Source organism: Meles meles, chromosome 8, assembly GCF_922984935.1.
Source record: "Meles meles chromosome 8, mMelMel3.1 paternal haplotype, whole genome shotgun sequence".
Lineage (NCBI taxonomy): Eukaryota > Metazoa > Chordata > Mammalia > Carnivora > Mustelidae > Meles > Meles meles.
In genome coordinates this window covers 36,983,449-37,007,367 of record NC_060073.1, presented here as the reverse complement: position 1 = coordinate 37,007,367, position 23,919 = coordinate 36,983,449, and the positions used below count along the sequence as shown (strand labels likewise).

General features: G+C 35.8%; 2 protein-coding genes across 7 annotated transcripts in view; one reads left to right on the top strand and one right to left on the bottom strand.

Moving 5' to 3' along the window:
- The window catches only part of ANO3 (anoctamin 3), a 456,805-nt gene extending 439,547 nt beyond the window's left edge, over window positions 1-17,258 (top strand). For all 6 annotated transcript variants that reach the window (XM_046014190.1, XM_046014191.1, XM_046014192.1 and 3 more), the window contains 7 exons: window positions 126-223; window positions 2,788-2,921; window positions 3,788-3,940; window positions 7,333-7,480; window positions 11,933-12,013; window positions 12,189-12,294; window positions 16,913-17,258. In XM_046014190.1, the coding sequence (XP_045870146.1) occupies window positions 126-223; window positions 2,788-2,921; window positions 3,788-3,940; window positions 7,333-7,480; window positions 11,933-12,013; window positions 12,189-12,294; window positions 16,913-17,095 (903 nt within the window). In that variant the 3' untranslated portion in view covers window positions 17,096-17,258. The remainder of the gene's footprint in view (window positions 1-125; window positions 224-2,787; window positions 2,922-3,787; window positions 3,941-7,332; window positions 7,481-11,932; window positions 12,014-12,188; window positions 12,295-16,912) is intronic.
- Window positions 17,259-17,878: 620 nt separating this feature from the next.
- SLC5A12 (solute carrier family 5 member 12) overlaps window positions 17,879-23,919 on the bottom strand; it is a 55,886-nt gene continuing 49,845 nt past the window's right edge. Inside the window, exon 16 of the mRNA XM_046014196.1 lies at window positions 17,879-20,306. The gene's annotated coding sequence lies outside the window, so the exon portion shown is untranslated. The remainder of the gene's footprint in view (window positions 20,307-23,919) is intronic.

Below are 23,919 nucleotides of genomic sequence, written 5' to 3'. Positions count from 1 at the left end.
CTTCCTTGTTTTTATTTTCTTGATGCACTGAGATCGTGTAGCTAGCTTTAGAATTGGCTGTACAGTGTGAAGGTGCGGACGTGTAACCAACCGAAAGCAAGACCATTTTTGTCGCTGTGTTTCAGTGTCATCCCAGTGGCTGTTTGATAGACCTCTGCCTCCAGATGGGTGTTATCATGTTTTTGAAGCAAATATGGAACAACTTCATGGAACTGGGATACCCGTGAGCACTTGATTTTTAAACTTGCCTTATACATAATTCCAAAAAAAGACAGAAGTAGTGGGAATAGTTTTTAAGAATGGGGGCCTATTAGACAGACAGGAGTGGATTCAGTTCCTGCTCTTCTGCTCACTAAATGAGTGACCATGTGTGAGTTAGTTGACCTTTCTGAGCCCCAGTCTTCACATCTCTAAGAGGATTAATGGCTATTTGTGCCTTGAGAAGACACTTACGAGGATTAAAGGAAATAGTGGGTGTTGAGCACCTGGTACGCTGTTCAACACATTAAGATGTTTGTTGCTATTCTTAAATCACTATTGACAGTATAGATTCTTGAGGAAAAGAATAACTTTCTGGGTTCTTCCGGCCATCAAAAGACCAAGGTTGTCATTGTTTAACAAAGACAACCTCTATTTATGCTCCCCCTCTTAAAAAAGAATAAAACAAAGATAAATTTCTGGATAAGGAGGTCTTGTACTCTTTATAACATAAAAAAAAGTCATTAGAACAGGATTTATTTCACAAAACAATAGCATTCTGTTTTGTCCCTTTCAATGGGATTTAACAGTCTGTAGAATGCTGACATGAAGAGTGTTAAATGCCTACTTCTAACATCTAATAACATAGATTACTCTTCCAAATACACTGAAATACAGTTTGTGTAAAACAGTGTCTGATGGAAGCTTTGAGGCCTAACCAAGGTTAAAAGCAAGACTATTTTGAGGAATTTCTAATTGATGACATAAATAGCTTAGGCTTAGTCATCTCATTATGCCGTGATTCTTTCTCCTTGTTGGCGGACAAATGGTGTCAGGACATTCCAGAGCAGAGACCTTAGGGCTGGAAAAGCGATATTTACCCTGAAATCTGCCATAAACTATTGTGGTAAGTTACAGGCACTCCTAGAGCTTGGACTATGAAATCAGAGAGACCTGGTTCACATTCCTTCTCTGCCCCTTGCCAAATGAAGATGCTTATAATTTCCTTGACCTATCTGTGAGATTATTTTTCTTATTTATAAAATAAAGGAGGAGATTACAAGAAATTAGTGATCTTTAAACCTCATCAATAAATGACAGATCACTTTTTTGAAGAGACTTTTATACAGATCCTCAATATTCAAAAGAGAAAAAATAAATCTCTTGTAAATGAAGATAGCATAGAGATTGGGGAGCCCAGTCCATTGTTTGTATCCCTGGCTCATCTGTTTGAGACACAGGATTTGGGAACATCACTTGAAAATAGCTGAGGAGATTAGGTGGCAAGTGCCCACCATAGGATCTGACGTGCTGTGAATGAAATAAGCTTCATAAGCACCATCAAGCATTATAGTATTGAGAATGATTCTTGTTGTTGCCATTGTCTGTGTGCCTCTGTACATAGCATGCACCTTGCATAGGACCTTTTCAGCATGACCTTGCCCACGTGGTCAGCCTGGATTGTGTATATCAGATCCCTAATGTACCATGGTAAGGGACATCCTGTTGGTGTTTTCCTGAATCCAACAGGAGTGGACCAGTCAATAAAGCAATAATTTTGAAACATTTATAACTCAGTTCTCTTTTTTAAAGTAAAATCTTAAGCAGGCTGAAGTAAATAAAATTAAGCCAAGCAGGCCTGCCTCAGTCTCAGCACCCAGCCCCTTTTGCATCTTCATGAGGCCCCAGAGGCAACCTCCATGGGACATACGTGAGGAACTGACTACCTGACGTTTCAGTCTGTGGTTGGTCTTCCAACACCCACTGAGTTCTAGGTCCATGATTAATTAATATTGAGACTTGGGATTCATTTTGGGATTCACTTCATTCTGGAGGTAATGTTCATCTAACTCTTAAAATAAGTAATTGCCCAGAAGTCCCCACGATGGGATATTTCAGAGTCACATAATTTCAAGACTGCCCCTAAGCTAGAGAAATAGTGTTGTTAATTCCGTTCCGAGACTTTTAAATGGACACAGGCACAGATCCATTGCCATAAATTATTGTTCACTATAGTAGCAGAATGTAATTGTTAAAACTCAAAGCCTTCATTCTTCATAAACCACAGAGGTGAATAGACTTACTAAAAGTCACACAGCTAGTGCATTGTAGGGTGGGGACTAGAACATATATCTCTTGAAACCTTATCTAGGGCTCAGTTATTTGGTATGGAACATTATTTTACTCATGTTCAGAGAGCACAGTCCAGAAGATTTTGGGTTATGAGTAATGAAGGGCTCGGATGTAATCATAACAGACAACATAGAAGTTTAAGTGCATATAGAGGTTGAGGGGATAGAGGGAAGGAATCCTACAAATGGGTGTTTGTCTATTAAGTCTTAGGAAGCACGTAAGTGTGTGGGGGAATTAATTCCCAGATACAAAGGTAGATGTGTGCAAGATCGAAGAAGGCTGAAGCCTATTCCTGCCTCCTAAACTTGAAAGTTGAGACTGTAAAATACCCCCAGTTCCCAGAAATGCTTAGTGTACTCCCAGGGTAGTGGTTATCTCTCTTTTCTTATTACACTATAAATTGCTCACCATATGCTTTTAAGAGCTCAAAAGGCCCTTGTCTGCTCTGCGATGTAGGTTGATACAAAACTGGTGGTCACGACATAAAATCAAGCGGGGAATACAAGATGCGTCGATTCCTCAGTGGGAAAATGATTGGAACCTGCAGCCCATGAATATTCATGGACTGATGGATGAGTATCTAGAAATGGGTAAGGAGAGAAACTTCTACGCAGCTATTTGGCCTTTTTGGTACGGTTTTGTTTTTTTCCTTCACACAGGCTTTGGTTCAAGAGAGAAAACCATCTCTCTCCTTTCCAACCCCAAGCGTTCTAAAATACCTCTGTAACCTTTATCTCAACATAACTAGAGAAGATATTAAAACAATGTCCTTGAAAGGCTCACAAATTCTGTCCTTTGTCAGCTATCACATTTGACCAGAATGGAGGGTTTTCTCATAGTAGAACATCTACCTTTAGTGCAGATATTTTTAAAGGAACAAAATAGATCAGAACCCATTCCTGTATCAAAAATACACCACCCTGCTCAAATAAAGTGATGATTATTTCTTGCAATAAACCTTTGCACAGACATGGTGTGAGTTTAGCTTCTTTGAGAAGCCCGATTCTCACTCCAACTGCTAAAATCTTTGAGTGTTGTCTACACATTTGCTCTTTCTCTGGCCTTTAAAGTCTTTTCCTCTAGAAAAAGAAAGGACAAGGTTAGGTGTCTTGGGTCCCATAGAGGTTTTCTTCAAGGCCTCCTCTTTGACTTTTTTATTCGCTCTTCCTTCGCACCGCCTGGTAGAGTGATGGAAAGCACAGAGACTTTCAATCCATTGAGATCAAAGTTTAAAATGCAGGTTTTAACACTTTTTGCTATCCAGCCTTTGGCAAGCTTATGTAACACTTATGAGCTATAGTTATCTCAACAGCAAAATATGATGAGCGTATCTACCTTGTAGGGATATTGAAAGGACTAAAGATGATTTATGGGAAGCCCCTCAGCGGGCACAAAGAAAGCATTCAAGAAATGATATGGTTTATGTGACTAATTTTGCAACACTCTCCCTTCACAGTTTTGCAGTTTGGTTTTACCACCATCTTTGTTGCGGCATTTCCCCTGGCCCCTCTTTTGGCGTTGTTGAACAATATCATTGAGATAAGGCTGGACGCATACAAATTTGTCACCCAGTGGCGGAGGCCTCTGCCGGCTCGAGCAACTGACATAGGTAAGATGGAGAAATCAAATGGCTTTTGCATTGCTGAGGCCAAGAAGAGCCTTGATCTCAGCACTGTGTGGGTTTCCATTCTCGGGGCTCCCTTCCAACTGTAACAAAACTGAGCAGCTTTGATTAACAAAATCATGAAATGAACACTAACTTACTTGAGAGTATTTTACACTAAACATGCTATTTCATGAACTTGTTTATCACTAAAAATGATCTCATATATGTTTTTTCATGTTAATAAACATAGCTCTGGCTCCTCTTTATAGTTACTCCACAAATTTCTATGGCACGTTTTATGACATTTCTAAAAAATCATTCCCTAACTAGAGATGCTTACATTGCTCCAGTTTTTTCTATTATAAGCAACACCAAGGTGAACATACATCTTCTTACATACTTAGATTATTTCCTCAAGATAATATCCTCGAGTGGAACTCCTTTGTCAAAGAGCATGTACATTTAATTTTTTTTATATTTTTACGTTTAAAATTTCTCATTGTGTTCTCCAGAAATATCATGCAAATTTATACTCCTAACAGGTGTAATAAAGTGTTTTTAATTGTTGTTCTGTCCTCAATAATCTAAGGAAGGAAAATTATAAATTATATAATTATAAAAATATAAAATATAATTATAAAAATAATAAATTATATAATTATAAAAATGTTTCCTTACATTTTTATAATTATGAGATTAAATATATTTATATTTCTTCTTTACTGTTTATAACCTTAGGCTATTATATCTGATTTGGTCATCTTTATCTTTATGTACAGAATATTCACCTTTGATTTATATGTCGCAAACATTTTAAAGACTGGTTTTTAATCTTTTACTCCATCATGAAAAATCTTTTAAAATGTGTATATAATAACATTGATATATCTCTCTTATGGTTGTTATTATTTATGGCATTCTTAGAAAGGACCTTTAGAACTGAGTTTTCACCGTGTTTTACTTGTTTTATATTTTATTTGTTTGTTTATTTTTTTTAAGATCTTATTTATTTATTTGACAGAGAAAGATAGAGAACACAAGTAGGCAGAGAAGCAGGCAGAGAGAAAGGGTGAAGCAGGCTCCCTACTGAGCAGAGAGCCCGATGTGGGGCTCCATCCCAGGACGCAGAGATCATGACCAGAGCTGAAGGCAGAGGCTTTAACCCACTGAGCCACCCAGTTGCACCTGTTGTTTTATATTTTAGATATATGGGTGTTATTTGGTTATCTGTTGGCATTTTATGATTTTATTTAAAATGTTGATCTAACTGGAATTTATTGTTAACGAAGGGGTTGAAAGTGAAATCCAGCTTGTTCTTTTTTTCTCTAAAAGGTAGAGAATTTCCCCAAAACAATTTATTAAATATTCAATCTTTCTTAACTTATTTTACTTATCTCTATTATATGAAATTCTATATAAACTTTGGTATATTTCCAGAATCTCCATTCACCTCACTAGTTATTTTTGGCATACTGTTTTAATAAACTAGCTCTGTAACAGAAATTCTAAGTGTGAGGAAAAAGCAAATTCATATTTTTCCTTTCCCATTTTGGAAATTTTCTGGCGAATATTACAAAGTTACCTTTTTAGTTAATTTTACTCATATATATGTTCTGTAGCTAACAAAGTTCATTAAAATACACTAATCTGTCGAGATTTAATGCTATTCAATTTAATTCCCATTTTTAAAACAACTAAAATTATTGCTGTTATTTAATTTAGATATATTTGTTATTTCATTATTAAAATAATAGAAACATATTGAAGAAAATGTAGAAAATAAATCAAAGAGGAAAATAGCTCAAACTCCTTTTCCAGCTTTAGTTAGTGTTTATTGCACTTTTCAATGCAAAATTATTATGTTTTAAACTTTGCTAGGTTGTCTTGCTCAAGCCAGACCACACAACGTTATAAAAAAGAATTAATATTCATTCTCTGCACTTTGCCTTTCTCTTCTACCTCAGGAAATCAGTGATATCAATTAGGCATTATACTTGTCAGTGTTGTTCTTGCTTATACACATATATGAAAAAATTATGCACTTTTTTGGATTTTGCATTTTTTTTCTTCATGAATATCTTCCAGCTCATAACATATTGGTGTAATTCATTTTAATAGTATAATAGCACTCATAATATAGATGTGCTATAAATTTTATAGTCATTTACTTAGCTTTCCCACTGTAAGCAGGAATAAGCATACATAAATATAGCAATAGATGAATATAAGTATAAATATAAACACAGACTTTGATATTATATATATATTGTGTATCATATATCCATAAATGCGTGTGTACAGGGTATCTGTAGTACAGATTCCAAAAAGAAGGTCTGCTAGATTAAAATGTACTCATATTTTAATTTTAAAAGATATCAGATTAACCACCACAAATATTATAATAAGTCGTCATACGGCAAACAACCATGTTTGTTTCTGTTCACTGGTTTCCACAATCCCTAAGCAGCAGTGGTGGTCTAAGACTTTCAAATCTTCTACAATCTGGTAGATTTTTTTAAAAAATCTTATTTTTTGAAGGACCTTTTTCCAAATACTAGTAACTGAAAAAATTTTAATATATTTATCAATTATTTGCATTTCCATAGCAAATTACTCATTTGTATTCTTTGCCCATTTTTCTCTTGCCTTATTAAAATTTAGGATATTTTGTATCATAACACTTTGTCCTTTTTTGTGAAGCAAATATTTTCTCCCTGGTGATTTCTTTCTTTTCACCAAATATTGTTACTTTTGTAAAAATAAATGTTAAATTTTGATGAATTTGAATATTTTTATGAATTCTGATTTCTTGTTTCATGACATTTTATATCTTATGTCTTCTGTATTTTTATTTTGTTCATTATGACTCAATATAATGAAACATAGTAAAGATTTTGAAAAACGAAGAAAGGGGTTGGCAGAGAGGAAGTTGCCATGCTATCCCATCAGCTTTAGCACTTGTGAATATCTCTTTCCAGGACTTTTTTTTTTCTTATCAATATATTTAAAGCTAAGTTTAATCCTATTTGAAACATCAGTTTTGACTATAACCAATAGTATGTGGATACTGTATGTAATTTCAAAAGCTTTTTTGTACATCTGTATACCAAATTGGAAAAGTCAGCTAGTGATTTCCAGGTCTTGACACATTTTTATATTTTTACTTTCAAATCTCTCTAGATGGGGTCAGCCTTCCCTCTGTGGAAAAGTATTCAGTAAATGTTGGATCTGTAGTGAGATATTGTACTAAGAAAGTGAATAATGGACAGAGCCATGGCCCCAATAGAAAACATTCTTTCCAAAACATTCTTTCCAAAGAAGAGTTGTGAAAGGGTTTTCATTTTTTTTTTTTTTTTTTCCATTTCATTCCCTATCTCTACTCTTTCTTCCCCTAGGAATCTGGTATGGCATTCTCGAAGGAATCGGTATACTGGCTGTGATCACCAATGCATTTGTAATTGCTATTACATCTGATTACATCCCACGTTTTGTCTATGAATACAAATATGGCCCCTGTGCAAGTCGTTTTGAATATGGTGAAAAGTAAGGCTGAAATTCATACTTTTCTCTGATATGTTTTATGTTTGTGACTGAAATGGGAAGTCATTGGGAAGTTCTGTTCTGTGACCATTAGGGGCAGCGTTTTTGATCATTGTACTTACAATGTGCTTATTGGATGAAATCCTGTGGGATAAAAAGGGCGACAGTGTTTTCTTATGCAAATAACTTTAAAGCCTCTCTCTGTTTTTACATGTAAATGAATCACTGGTATCCAAATGTTAAAAACATTATAATGTATTTAGAAATAAAATTCAGAACTGGAACAGATGTTAGAAATCATCCAATGCAATCTTCTGACTCTATAGTTGGGACCACATTGGTTAATCAAATTGCTTCAGGGAATAAAGCTAGTTTGCAGGGAAATAGAAAATATGAAGGAAATGTCAGCTACATGAGAGAGTTTTCTTTCTTTCTTTTTGTTAAAAATTTTACTTATTTGAGAGAGAGAGAGTGCGCAACAGAGAGCACAAGCCAGGAGGCAAAGGGAGCAGACTCCCCATTAAGTAGGGAGCCGGATGTGGGACTTGATCCCAGGACCCTGAGATCATGACCTTAGCTGAAGGCAGACCCTTAATGGACTGAGCCACCCAGGAGCCCCTTTTTTCAAAAGGGAATTTTAACTAGGGATTTTAAGGTGCAGAAATGCTGCCCTGGACTTTTGTCTTTTGTTTGTTAATAAAATTTGAGTCCATACTTTAGAACAGCATTTTGTTTTATTTTCAAATAATTTATTCATTTTATTTTATTTTATCTATAAAATTTTATTTTATTTTCAGTGATCCAAAATTCATTGTTTATGCACCACACCCAGTGCTCCATGCAGTATGTGCCCTCCTTAATACCCACCACGAGGCCCACCCAACCCCCTTCCCTTCCAAAACCCTCAGTAGAACAGCATTTCTCGACCTCTGTGCTATGGACGTTTTAGATGAGATCATTCCATTCTGGGGGAAAGGTAGGGGCTATTCTATGCATTGTAGGATATTCAGTAGCATCCTTGGCCTCTACCCCATAGATACAATAGCAACCTCCCTATTCCCCAGATTGTGACAACCTAAAATTTTCTTCAGACATTGCAAAATATCACCTGAGGGATAAAATCACCCAGTTTGCAAGCACTGTTTAAAGGGAAATGGATTTTTCACATCTTTCCTTCTTCAAAGCAAGTATTAAGAAAGAGTGCAAGAGAGCACTGGACTTGGGGAACAGAAATTGGAGTTTCAGCTGGAGATTAGCCTTAGGTGTGGAAGTAGTGATGGGAGAAGCCACTTGTCCTCCTGCCTCAGGAGCAGCTTTGGGCATGCGTCTTATTTAGATGCAAGACATGTGCTCCAAGAGCCTGAGCTGTGGCTTAAGATGAAATCAACCCTTTGCCCCACTGATGAACTGATGTTTTTCTCAGAACACTGAAATAAATGCCTTTCTGATCATAAATATCTCAGTTTTTCAAAGAGAAGTAATAAGGGCATAAAATATATTTTGCAGTCTTGTCAAGAGATTTTAACTTAAAATGAAACAGCCTAGGTTCAAATTTTATCTTTGCCTTTTACTAAAAGACACATCATCAGTCTGGACCTGTAATAAAGAAACGGTGTCTAGGGACGCCTGGGTGGCTCAGTCAGATAAGCATCTGCCTTTGGCTGAAGTCACGATCTTGGAGTCCTGGAATTAAGTCCCACGCCAGGCTCCTTGCTCATCAGGGAGCCTGCTTCTCCCTTTGTTTGCTGCTCCCCCTGCTTGTGCTTTCTCTCTCACTCTCTCTCTATTTCTCTGATAAATTAATTAATTAATTAACTTTTAAAAAAGGAAATGGTGTCTAAAGTAACGTTTCATAAACTATAAAAGACCATATAAGTAAATTAGTTTTAGTACTAATAGTGAAAAGCCAAAAATGGTCCCTTTTTCTTAATTCAAAATAGTCTAGAAGCAGATTTTAAGGGTTTATAGTATGTAGGCAGATTTGGGCAGCCCGCTTCCTTAGAAGCATTATTTGCTACTGTCTTTGCTTCCACCTAGTGGCGGGTGGAAATGATACTGGTTGCTTATCTCTCTTTACTTTTCAAGTCCTGCCTGTCACGGAGATAGCACCGGATGCCTTCTCCATACTCAGTGACCAGATGTAGAATAACTTCAAGAAGAGATGTGGAGGGCTTAGATGAGGTTGGAACCACACATTCCTAGGGCCATCCTGTTATTTAATTTTTTCCGGTTATCCTTAGCAGCTAAACTGGAGTAGATTCATTCAGATCAGAAATTTCCAGAACAAAATAGCAAAAGGACAAAATGGCAGTGAAGAGGAGGGTATTGGCAAGAGAGCAATTGGGATGATAAATCATGGGGTCTGAGATGGATGGGGAGGGGAGGGAAACCAGTGTAGTGCTGTACTTCAGAATTCAGGGGTTAGAATGAGATAGATGTACATTTGAATCCAGGTTTTAACAGCTGTTTATCCTGGGGAGTGATTCTCAGCATAGGACAGGTCTCTTTCAGATTATTTTCTTAATAATACAGATATTATGTGTTTGTTTTGCCATATGGACATTTGTACAGATGGTAAAAAATTGATAGTGGATAAAATGATCCCGTGGCTTCATGTAACTGAAGGCAGTGGTACCAAAAAGTACTAACAATGATTGTGTTCCTCACCATTGTAGAACTACCATTTAAAAAGTGCCAGTAATAAAATTCAGAATGCCCTTGATGAAGCAATAAAGATTGTTAATGTTATCAGATCTCCACCCTTGAATAAATGTCTTTTCAGTACTCGATTTGATAAAATGCAAAGTGCGACAAAGGTCTTCTGCTACGTGTTTAAGTATGGTGATGGGCATCTCAGAGAAAAACACGTACATGATTGTTGGATTTACAAACTAAACAAAAATTTTTAACATGAAATAATGATTGCCATATAAACTATTATTATTCAGACTTGGGTATTTAGGAGGCACTCTTCTAGAAATGGACAAAACTACTTGTCATTTTAGGGGAAATAATTGACAGTATTTGTTGCCATTAAGAAAGTTCAAGTTTTGAAGTGAAAATCAGAATTTTGGATAATTTTATCTACCACTGAACTTGAAAGATTCCCAGTACTTACAGATTTTTTTTCCTGATAAAAATCAGTAGTGATTTTCACAGTCCATTATGATTTTCATAGTCCATAGTAGAAATATAACAACATTTGGAAGATCTCCGTAATTTAGGAAACTATTTCCCAAGTGACCCATATTTAATGTCACAATATCATGCATGGATAAAATGTGAATTTGAAATACAAGATAGACCTGTGGATTTTAATGTAAAATCTATATGAAAAGTTTATTGATACTTTAAGACTCCACATTGCAATTAAACTTTAAGAAATGACAACTGGTAGAACTTTGATATAATGTCAATGAAAAATATAAATGATTACTTGAAATGCTATTAAAATACCTTTTTTTTAAAAGTACTTATCTATGTAATTATCTACTTACTCTTCAACCAAAACAACATACTGCAACCAAATTTAATGCAGAAATAGATATGAGAATCTAGCTATCTTCTATTAACGAAGACATCAAAGGATGTCATTCTTCTCACTTCATCTTTTGGAACATACGAACGATTTTTCTTTAAAAATGTGCTATTTATATCAACTTTTAATATATGTGATAAATTATTTTAAATGAATTAATAGATAAATATTTTCTAAATTTCAATTTTAATTTCTAATGTGCTGAATACCAATACATATACCCCTCTGTTAAAAAGTTCCTTGAGATTCTCAGTAATTTTTAAAAATGTAAAGATTAGTCAAGATCAAAAATTTTGAGAAATACAGTCTTAGGAGGAAGTTATTTAGTCTCTGTAAAGCTTAGTTCTTTAATCTATATGATGAAGATTATAATATATATGTTCTAAGGTTATGGTAAAAGTTGATTCTGACCACAATTTAATACTTCACCACCAGGACAGGGATTTTAACCTGTTTTGTTCCTTGTCAAATACCAACTGTCTAGGACTTTTCTAACAAATTATAGGTTCTCAATAAATATATATTGAATAAGTTAATAAATCAAAAAGACACATGTTGATCAATTGGCAGCTTAATTACAATTAGCCAGATAGGGTGATATGCGTATATGTGTTAAAACTCTATAGATATAAGTTTTATAAAAGTAAACACTTAAATAATGGAGGTAAAAAAGTAAACACTTAATAAATGGAGGTAAATGAAGTGGGGGAAAATAGCAGACAAGATTCTGTCTCATTGAGATAAAATTATAGATAAATGGAAGTTAGGAGATAAAATCAGAGAGCTGAGTCGTTAGGAATTTATAATTAAAATGGAAGGAATAATAGCACTTACTAAATCCTGTCATGTGTAATGAAGAAATTGGACTAGAAATTTATGACTCTCTGAATTACATGATGCTTTTCTTTTTCTCCCAGTTGTTTAAAGGGATATGTCAACAATAGTCTATCCTTCTTTGACCTGAGCGAGCTTGGTATGGGAAAATCTGGTTATTGCAGGTACTTCGTTATAAATTATAGCTATCTTTTCTTCTTGCTTTCATCTCCCATCTCCTCTCTCTACACGCTGATGAGCCCATTTCAACTGACATTTTGGGGTTTTGGCAAATTACAAACATGTGGGGGCTTCGCACTTTAATCTCTATGCCTCAAATCTTTGTCTTGTGGATTTTAGGTACCGAGACTACAGAGGTCCCCCTTGGAGTTCCAAACCCTATGAGTTCACCTTACAATACTGGCATATCCTTGCTGCTCGATTGGCCTTCATTATCGTGTTTGAGGTTAGTCACAGGCTGATAAAATCACTATGGGTAAACGCTTTTCTGACTGATACATTAGTTGACTCTTCAATATAGTAGTTCCTCACTGAATTTCAAAAAAGGACTTGTTGATATACAGTACAAGGTTTAGGTATGGTGAACCTGCTATACAACGTATAGAAAAGAAAGAGCTGAAAAATGTAAGAAGGTAGATCAGTGGGTATTAATACCAGAAAATGAGGATAAAAGAAGCTATTAACAGTTGAACTGAAAACTTAACTTTGAACCTCCTAGTAACCACATTAAAGGAAAGGATGGTTTTCATCATTTGATGAGAGGATCTCTACTTACTCATCAAGGTAGAGAAACTTATTTGCTAATCAGCTTAATTACAGCTGACCACATGTGTATTTGTATAAGGGACAGTGCATAACTGAATAAACAATGCCCGAGAACACTTCCATAAAACACACATAAATTTTGATCATCAGAGTCATTAATATTAGACTAGCCCTGTGAAGAAATTTTGAAGCAGCTACAGTATTATTGGCTTCCTTAGCATATAAGAAGCTTAATACAGTGAAGAATTTAGTTCTGGGATATACTGGATATTCTTTAAGGTACTGCCAGATTCTGTGGAAAAGCACTTTGAATGCATCTGTTTCTTAGGGAGAGAGAAAAAGTAGCCATACCGAAGGCTTTTAGAAAAAGTCTTTTTAAAGGCAGATATATCCTCTCCACTGATCTCCAAAAAATATGTCAAATTTTGTCGTGAAACATCCTTCATCTGTAATACGAAATGCTTACCCCTAAGGTTTAATCCAGGATGAAATTCTATTAACTAATGACTCTATGAGCCTATAAAGACGTCTCCTGATAAAGTGTGACTTTTCATTTTATTACAGGTAGCAAAGGGGTTAAGGCATATTTCTAATGCAGTGATTCTGGAAAGTCTTTTTTTACTGTGTTTTTAATGTACACTTTTTTCTTCTTCATCTTCTTTTGGAACTCAGGTGAACAGACTTCATCAAATGCCTCGATTCACAGCAAACTTTCATTGTAGATACATACGATTCCCTTTGTATCTTTTCTTCAATATTTCTCATCACTAATTCTATTACCCACCTACTCCAAAAGCACCCACTCTCTTTCTTTCAGAAGTTTTTCTACATGTTTATTTGAAAAACAAACAAAATGTGTGTGTGTGTGTGTGTGTGTGTGTGTGTGTAATATTGTTTTAAATGTTCTTTTTTTCAAAATTACTTCAATGGTATTATGTGATAACTCATTTTTATCTCTTACCCATTTTACTTTTTTTAGATATAGAAAGAGATCTATCCATGAAGTCTATCCACATTTAGATAATTTCTTCTGTCTACTTAGTATGATAGTTCATTGAATTTAAGTGCTGTAGTCCCCATGCGTGGATACTTAGGCCTACAATAATTCTTTCCACCTGTATAAATCTCTTATTAGAAATTTTGGACATGTCACCTTCTGAACATATTTAAGGGTTTCTCAGGAGTATTTTACCCAGGTGTGGAATTATTTATATGCATACTCGATTTCACATAAAACTGACAGGTCCCTCTCCAAACTTCCCTTAGATTTTCACCAGATTTTCAAATTGTCTGAATTTTTAGTATTTTGCAGATGGATAGGAGTAAGGTAATATTTTGTTTTTTTTGTTTGTTTGTTTTAATCTATTTATTCATGACATTGACTATCACTTTTATTACTAGAAAGCCATTTTGGTTTCCTTGAATTTCTAACTTTGATCTATTTTGGCTGAGTTTCCAGTTTATTTGTTACCAAATTTCAAGATTTTCTTATGTGTTTGCCAGTTATAAATCAGTCTTACCAATTATAAACACTCCAGATATCTCTTTCTTGTCCATAACCTATTAATTTTATCTATTAACAAATAGTGTCTAATTTTGATGTCATCAAGCCCATCATTGTTTTCCTATTAAGGTTTTGGCTTTTTTGGTCTAGCTTCTTTAGGAAATTTTCTTATCTCCAGGTCAAAAGGATATTCTACTGTATTTTCTACTATTAATTTTATAGTCTTATCTATCACACATCTTAAAGATATCGGGACTTTTCATAGAGTCTGAAGGAAAGGCTTATTTTTCTTATTCTTTACATAGTGAAATAATTTTTTGTACTGCTGTTTATTAATATGTTATTTATCCACTGATTTGTAAATCCATCTCTGTAATATTCCAAATCCTTACAATAAGCATGTGCCTGGCCTCAGTGTTCTGATTTCATTACTTCATTTGTCTATTCCTGTCCACTGTCACACTATTTAAATGCTGTGGTTTTGGAATATATCTTCATATCTGATAAAGCCATCTATTTCCCACCCCTGCCAAGCCTGCTCTTATTTTTAAAAATTGCCTTGGCTATTCAGAGTTATTAATCATTCATATACATTGCAGAAGCCATCAGATTCCCCCAAATATCATGCAAGGATTATGATTAGAATTACGTGAGTTGGGGGAAATCGGAGGGGGAGACAAACCATGGGGGACTGTGGACTCCGAGAAACAGACTAAGAGTTTTGGAAGAGAGGATATGGGGGGATGGGTGAGCCTGGTGGTGGGTATTAAGGAGGGCACGTATTGCATGGAGCACTGGGTGTGGTTCATAAACAATGAATCTTGGAACACTGAAAATAAAATTAAATTAAATTAAAAAAGTGAATTACATTTGTAGAAAGCACATGTTGACTTATTTACATACTCTGTGCTGATTCATTAATAAACATGAAATTTATTCAAATCGTTCTTATATCCTATAATAGAGTTTTAAAATATTCTCTTGCTTGTTCATTCCTTCTTATTTCCAAAAATTTTGTAGATATTTTTATTGCTGTTATAAATACTATGTTAACCTCCATTATGATTTGATTTTTGCTGGAATTGTCTAATTGTCTTTCTAAAATGTGTGTAGCTCCTTTTTTAAATCTTTCATTGGTTCTAATCTTCTGTCTGTTAAATCTGTTAGATTGTCTTTTCAAAGGATAATTCAAGTTGCCCATAACAATAGCTTTGTCGCTGCGCTTGTGAGGTTTATGCCTCATTTCTCTTGCTTGCCTTACTGTGTTGTTGGAAATTTCCACATGGTGTAGAATAGCAGCAGTGTGAGCAATTGTGTCTTGTTTCCAAATTTAATACAAATATTTTTTAAAGATTTTATTTATTTATTTGCCAGATAGAGATCAGAAGTAGGCAGAGAGGCAGGCAGAGAGAGAGGAGGAAGCAGGCTCCCTGCTGAGCAGAGAGCCCCAAGCGGGGTTTGACCCCAGGACCCTGGGATCATGACCTGAGCCGAAGGCAGAGGCTTTAACCCACTGAGCCACCCAGGCACCCCAGTACAAAATTTTTTAAAGTATGATACTTGCTGTAGTTTTTTATTTAAGATAAATTCTGTCAGTTTAAGAAATTTGTCATCTATAACTAGTTATAAGCTTGCCTTCATAGACAATAAACCAGCTTTTTAAAAAAAGTCTTTTAAAAATACTGAATAATCTTTGCATATCAGTCTCTCTAAGTGAATCAGTTTATAGGGTCATTTATTACCATTATAAAGGACTTGGTGCAGATTCTTCACTAATTTAAATTATAACAAATGTTTTTTATTTTTATTTCTACACTTTTGAGACACATTGCCGGATAGTTCTGTGAATACCAAATATTTGATCAGGAAAGAAACTCCTGATCTACTCTTCTATGGGAAGTAGGACCTGCTTTACCACAGTGCAGTTTACTGAGATACTCATACTAAACCCAGTTGAAAGTGCCTCGAGTTCTTCCTTGCCACATGGAGAGATGATTGGCACAAAGTCCTGTAGGTAAATGGGGTTTTTTCCACATGTCATCCTAACTCTATCAGTATCAGATTTTTTCTCTTTTCTGTCCTCTACAGAGAAGAGAAAGGATGCATTTATTATAATAGGACATGATATTTAAGTGGTGCTTATACTGCACAAAGCCCTTCTCCACGCCCTTCACATGTATTTGCTCATTTAATCCTTGTAACAACCTTTAAGAGATACTATTACTGGGGCACCTGGGTGGCTCAGTGGGTTAAGCCTCTGCCTTCGGCTCGGGTCATGATCTCAGGGTCCTGGGATGGAGTCCCGCGTCAGGCTCTCTGCTCAACGGAGAGCCTGCTTCCCCCTCTCTCTCTGCCTGCCTCTCTGCCTACTTCTGTTCTCTCTCTCTGTCAAATAAATAAATAAAATATTAAAAAAAGAGAGATACTATTACTGTTACCATGTTAGAGATGAGACATAGAGAACATAGGTGATTTGCGTAAGGTTACACAGCTAACGCGTCAGGGGATGGTTAACAAGGTGGTCTCATTCAGCCTTTGAACTTGAGACCACAGGTTTTACCTTTGGTTTTTGATCCTGTCTTTTTTATACACAATACTTTTGTTAATCTCTTTTAAAAAATACATTTGCATCATAAAGGAATTATTAATAGAAACAAAAATATTAATAATCTAGATAGTGCCTCCTGTGTTTTGATGCTGGACTGTAAGGTAAATGCAACATTGTTTATGATCTGTTTTATAATTGGCCTTTCAGAATCTTTGAAAAATGCACTTTCCCCTCTTAAATTTGCAGCACCTTGTTTTTGGGATCAAGTCATTCATCGCATACCTGATTCCAGATGTACCAAAGAACCTGTATGACCGAATACGGCGGGAAAAGTACTTAGTCCAAGAGATGATGTATGAGGCTGAACTGGAACATTTGCAACAACAACGGAGAAAAAGTGGTCATCCCGTTCACCATGAATGGCCTTAGTTGATTCCTGTTGCCCAGTGGGGGCAATAGCATTAGTGGGAATGACAGCAACTTTAAATTCTAGGTGGGATCCAGGAGGAAGGCACGCCTGGCAAACCATATGTATGATACTTTACTTGGAAATGCAGCACAACCATCTCTGGGATTTGGAATGTCCAGGCTTCTAGGGAAGAGAAAGATGACTCATGACCTTAAAGAATGGTTAGATTGATAGTGCAGGAAGCCAGGATCTAATTCTCAGAACCAGCCTCAGGGAGTTGTGTGTTGGGAGACCTCTACCCTCCATCAGCTGCAATGTAACAGGAAGGGTGATGGTGAGGATTCTAGCAACAGATTTCCATGTAAACGTTCATAAGCCAGGCATGCTGAAAGTCTCATGTGGTCTTCAGTCACATGCTCTGGAACATTACTTAGGTTGAGTTGAGATACTTAACAGGAAATGACTTAAAAGGAATGACCTAAATCAGTTATTGCCTTTGCTGCCAGAATTCCATGTCCCTTCAGCTTCTAGGTTTGGGGAATTTTTCTTGTTCCTTGATGAGATTATGGATCTGTGCCACAAGGAATTTATGCTGCTTTACATTGACTATGCAGTGGAATTGTTGCACACCACCTTTAGTAGTCAAACCAAAAACTAAGATTCTAAAAAGAATACTATTCATTGAAATATATCCTATTGCATTGGCTACTTTCAAACGTGTTGTTTCACTGGCAGAACAAGTTGCACTGCCTTTTTTTTAAAAAACAAGCAAAAAACCCGTGAATTCCAATAGAGCCACATACTTAAAAAACATGGGTGTTTATTCTCATATCATATAGAATAGCACTCATCCATATTTTACCATGGAGGGCTGTTTTATAGTATTTTTAGTTTTTTCCTCCCTGGTTTATTATAATAACTCTCACAGAATAACAGGATAACTTGAAATGCTGTACATATGTTGGTTTTCCTTGTACCTTTGCACCTTGGCAATGTGTAATGCAAGTTACATTTCGTGCAGCTCTGAGACCATACACATAGTATGCCCTTGTGACTTGTTTATTCAGGAAATGAGAAGCCAAATGCTTTGCAACACTTTAAGCTTTTCTAACAATGTGCACTTTTGTTCATGAGCTGATGAAAATAATGCATGGATATAAATTTGTATTATTTGTTAAAAAAAACACATATTTTTGTTTTCTTTTCATCGATGATGGGAGTTTTCTGTTATTGTTTCTTTGATAGACCAACTTGGTGGATTTTTGAAAACTCTCTAAAACCAAGATCAAGTCAATTGTGAAAGAAATCATTTTGCTTTGTTGTGGAGTTGTTACTTCTGTGTCAACTCTATCTGTGGTATTGTTCACAGATGGATGAAGTAGGAATGATGAAGGATTCAAGGAAAGTCTGGTGGAGGCATAAGCAATGGGAGCAGGAGGGGAAGAAAGAGGAGAATTGAAACACGGGAATGAATGGGAGAAATGAATACACCTTTCCTTGGCAAAGCGATCAAAATGAATCTCACTTTTCCTCCCCTGGGAATGGGGGTTGGCAAATCACATATATTCACGCATTCAGATATATACTATACATATATGATTCATAATCTTTGTTTTTTGCTCAATTAAACAAACACAGTTATTTCCACAATGCATAAAGACCAGACTAAAGACAATGGAAATAAAGTAACTTTGTATATATGCTAGGGTGTCTCTAGTAAGAAAATTTATAAAGTTTCTCTTACTAGAAAACTACTTTTTGTCATCCTAACACTGAAAATGGCCTTTTGGCTTTTTCTTCTTTTGCTCCAGGGAAAAGCTGTGATAGATCATCGTTGTTCCTTGGTTTGCTTTTGTCAAAAATACTTATCCCCCTACTTGTCCTCTGATTCTGAATCTGACTGAACCAGGGGTAGGACCTCTAAACTTCCTCCCATGCCCTTGTCACATGGGACTCTTCCATTCACATTCCTCAAGGATTCTGTTTCTGCAACCTGCATATTCATAGCAACTAATTCCCCTAACTACACAAAGGAGTTTTAAGCTCCTCCATTTTTGTAGCATCTGCAGCATTTCCTTTTCTTTGTTAGTTAAATGTATATACCATGCCTGAGCATAAATACTCTGTATGCCTATTGAAGACACCAATGAACCTAACATTTAGGTCTTTCCCAAATTAGGGATATAAGACAAAGACAACTGTTTTACAGAAGAGCAAAGAATAATGATAGCCATGCTCTTGAGAATTCTGTTCTTTCTGAGTTATTTTTATATGACCACCATTAGGATTTAAAATTGTATTGATTGTCCAGAGAGAAAAACATGAAAAGAGAATGGTATTTTTAATGAAAAAAATTATAATAAATTGATTTAGACGTTAGCTTCTCTGGTAATTTCTCAGACCAATCAAAAAATAGAGAAACAATGAAAAAGTTATCTGTAAATGTCTTTTTGTGAAACAATGCAGTAGAACCTAGCTCTGCCTTCATCATTGTTGACAGCAAAATATTGTCAGCCCCCTCACAGTATGTGAGTTTTAAATCACTCTGCTTTCATTGAGACAAATGTTTTATATCATGGTTTTCATACGAATACAAATTATTTCTCAAAGATTTATATAGCACACACTATTCTCAGGAATTCTGTATTACATGAATGCTGCTTATATATTTTCATATTCTAAATTGTCTTTTCAAGCAAATAACTAACATATAGGTGCATGCAGTCTGCCTTGATAAGTTGTTCAGAGCTGAAGCACTTTCCAGTACAGTGTGTTGAAAATTGCTCTAGGTAGTAGCCGAAATAGTTTGCAATTGTCTGAGTCTGTGCACGCCCTTTTCAATAAAATGCTGCTGAGTGACTGCATGATGAGATACAACTCCTGAATGATGCACTTTCTTTCAAAATGACTTTTAGCCCAATCTGTTGTAGAATGGAATGAAAAGGAACTTTTTCACTCAATAAATCGTGATATGATGTTTCTTCCTACAATTTTCATGTTCAAGTTGATCCTGTCTGTTTTTCAAATAGAAGTTGGAGTATGGGGAGAGGGGATTGTTCACTCTTTAGCTCCAAAGGCAATGGTTTCCAAGTCTTGCAAGCCCTTGTTCCACTCTTCAAAAGATTTTGGCTGTTTGTCTTCTGATAAACTCATTGTCATCATCAGGGCATTTGCACATGAAACATGAAACCTACAAATGGAGGCTCTTACTGATTCTAATAATGCTTTGTTCTAGAAAAAGATGGAAGAGGAAGCTTGGTTAGTTCTTTTTTTTTTTTTTTAAAGATTTTATTTATTTATTTGACAGATAGAAATCACAAGTAGGGAGAGAGGCAGGCAGAGACAGAGAGGAGGAAGCAGGCTCCCTGCCAAGCAGAGAGCCCGATGCGGGGCTCGATCCCAGGACCCTGGGATCATGACCTGAGCGAAAGGCAGAGGCTTTAACCCACTGAGCCACCCAGGCGCCCTGCTTAGTTAGTTCTTAAGAAGGTAATGAAGCTCCTGTCATACAGAAGCATTTTCCTTTTTTCACACTTGGGCTGGCTCTACCAATCGCTGTCAAAATCTCCTTAGGATAAAAATTTTAGCACTGATAAAGTCCCTGCCAAGGAAGGAAGACATTTAGGGGCATTGCAACCAACTGCCAACAAGAGGCCACCAAATGGCCTGATTTTTCTCAGCTTGATCGAAACTGAAAATCCAGGTTGCCTGAAGAGTTGTGTTACTGATATGGCTGAATTGATTTGTCTGTCAATTGGAGGCAGGTAGACAGAGGCCCTGGGTGTGCGTGTGTGTGTGTGTGTGTGTGCACGCGCACACACGCGCACGTATACTTATTGACTGTGAGATATGCCCAACTCAGTCCTACTATGGTCATAGGTATTTCCATTCCATTTTCCCCCAAATCACAATATTATAACAGACTTTAGGAATAGTTGTGGATTTTATCCAACAAATCAATTAACATCTTATTCCTTCTGGTGTTCTCAATAAATTAGGAGAGAGAATCTTTTAGGAATGGCCTAAAATACCTAGCTTCTGATAGAAAAATCTGACTTTTCCTATAGGCATTTCTATCCAAAACGAAATGTGCCAACCACATATAGTCCAGGAAGAAGATTGATTTAGCTTTAGCTGAATCATTGATCAGACTAGGTTCCTGCTACCTAGGATCTGTTTATTTGTAATGGTGATGTTACCTGCAGTTGAACATGCCATCTGGTTTCATCTGAAGAACCACACCCACCACCACATTTGATGGTTTTCTTTCTAGAAAACACAAGTATTATAGCCACTGTGTTCTAGCCACATTCACATTGAGGCATCTTTTCCAGGGAAGTAAGATGAAAACAGGTTGACAGAAAAGAAACTCATATTTACGATCTCCTCCAATTTTCTGTGTAATCAAAGTCTACTCTCCAGAAGAAGAAGCCTATCCATCAGACCTCACTGTTCTTTTTTTTTTTTTTTTTTTAAGATTTTATATATTTGAAAAAGAGAGAGAAGCAGACTTCCCATTGAGCAGACAGCCTGATTCAGGGCTCCATCCCAGGATCTGGATCAGCTCACGGCCTGAGCTGAAAGCAGACATTTAACCGACTGAGCCACCCAGGCACCCAAACTTGTATATGAGGGTGTCAGCATGTGCCCCAGCACCATTCTCCCTCGTTCCACACCCAGCGGGCCCCAAGCATCTTTCTCTAAGATGGAAGGGAGTAAAATTTCCAAACATATGCCCAAAATTGACTTCCTCAGAGTATTTATTTCCATCTTAATGCTCTCTGTGTGCAGGGAAAACAGTTTCTCTAATGCTTCTCAGAAAACAAAAATTTCCTAAATTATTAGTTGAAAGGCAAAATTTAATGAGATCTCTTTAGGTATCCCCCACAAAATATAATTGTCATATGGATGGCTAACCCCATCTGATTTTCAAACTGCCTCAAATCCTTTATAATTATTTCATCAGTGTCCATGCCGCTCAACACTACCAGGTGAACACAATAGGCTGTTTGGGTTTTGTTTTGTTTTGTTTTTAATGATTATTTTTTAATCTCTACACCCAACATGAGGCTCAAACTCACACCCTGAGATCAAGAGCTACACACTCTACTGACTAAGGCAGCCAAGGTCCCCCACATTTGGCTAAATTTAATATCTTATTCTAACAACTAGTATGAGCAGGCTTTCCCCACTTTTCATTTAGTGAGAAGAAGGGGACTTAGTGACCGGAAAAACCTGGTGGCAAAGATAATTGTGGAACCAATGTCTGGGAGATGGTGAAGGGACTTAGGACTTTCCTACCTAAGCAAAAATGTCTGCTTTGCAAAGCCTATTTCAGATTCTGCTGTGCACACACCCAGCCTTCTTTCTGACTGAAAACAATTGCAATTTTGTTCATCCTCTAACGTTCAGAGAAATGAAGTTTTTTCCCCTTGTTTTTTTTTCTTACTTATTTTAAGATTACAAAGCTAAATGTGGTAAGCTTAGATTTCAGTGACAACTCCAGCAAAAGAATAAACATGAATGCTGAAGATGAAAATGCCCTTAAAAATATGTATAATTTTACATTCCTAGGACGTGTGACTACAGCTTCCATACTATATTTTTCAACTAGGAAAGATCTAGGGAGTTCTGTAATTGAAGTGGAAGTTTGGGGAAAAGACGGAGTGTATTTCTCCAACCATTTTTAGTCTCCATAGGAGAAATTATGTTGCAACCGTATATTTAACCAGATGAACTTAAATGTTGATTTTTTTTCTTTCTACTGTCTGCAATTCTTCTGTAAATCAAATTATATACAGTAGATTGTTAATCATTAATCATTTTAATCATTAAACTCTCATAAGAAGTTTTAAAGCCAATCTAAGGAAGATTTGCTCTGTTGAAATAGATTGAATAAAATTTTAAGGTCAGTGTTCTCGAAAACAGTAAACAATGAAGGTACATAAACCTTTATGATGTAGATTCCAAATCAATCAATTAGATTGCCTCTACGAATTCTGCTGACCATCTTATGCTGGTAAAATAAGCAATTTGTGGATTGCTCATTTATTTTCTTTCGTGGTAATTACATTAGGACATTGAATCAACATAGTACATAAAACTATTTTTAGCTTTTTAAATATGTCAAAGCAGATTCTGCTTTGGATCTGGATGTTCAAAACACCTGTGTATATAATTGCTTTAACATTTTTTAAAAACAGATGAATGGTTGTTTCTGGAAATTCCTGAGGGCAAATAGGCCAAGGCCCATAAAAGACATCACCATTATATATTGTTTTCCTTGATTTAGAGTAATCTATTGTATTAAGTCATAAAATCCTCCTCCTGGTTACTTCTGAGTGTATGTGGGTCTGTGTGTGTGTATGTATGCCTTAAGGCTCTGAGCAGCCCAAATATAGGCATAATCCAGAATACATAGAAGTCATATTATATTATATGTCAAATCTTATTTTGACATATGCTTCCTTGGTGATTTGGTAGACCTGCTTTAATCTATTAGGTTTACATAAAAGCTTTTAAGGGTGGGTAATTATTTTGCATACTGCTCCTAACCTGTAGAAAATAATCACATTGATCATTTAAATATGCTTTGGTCTGAAATTACTTTTAAAAGAAATAATTAAAATTGTTACATATCTTAATTATATATCTATGTTCATTCTACAGATATTTCTTAAAATTGAGTGATTGTATAACTACAGCATTAAATTTAGTATTTCATGGCTCTATGAAAAGGACATAAAATTTGGAAATAGAAAAAAATCATTTTAAATTTCCCACTAATATACAGAAATATTACCAATTAACATTTCCATGATAGAATAGAACTATTTTTCTAATT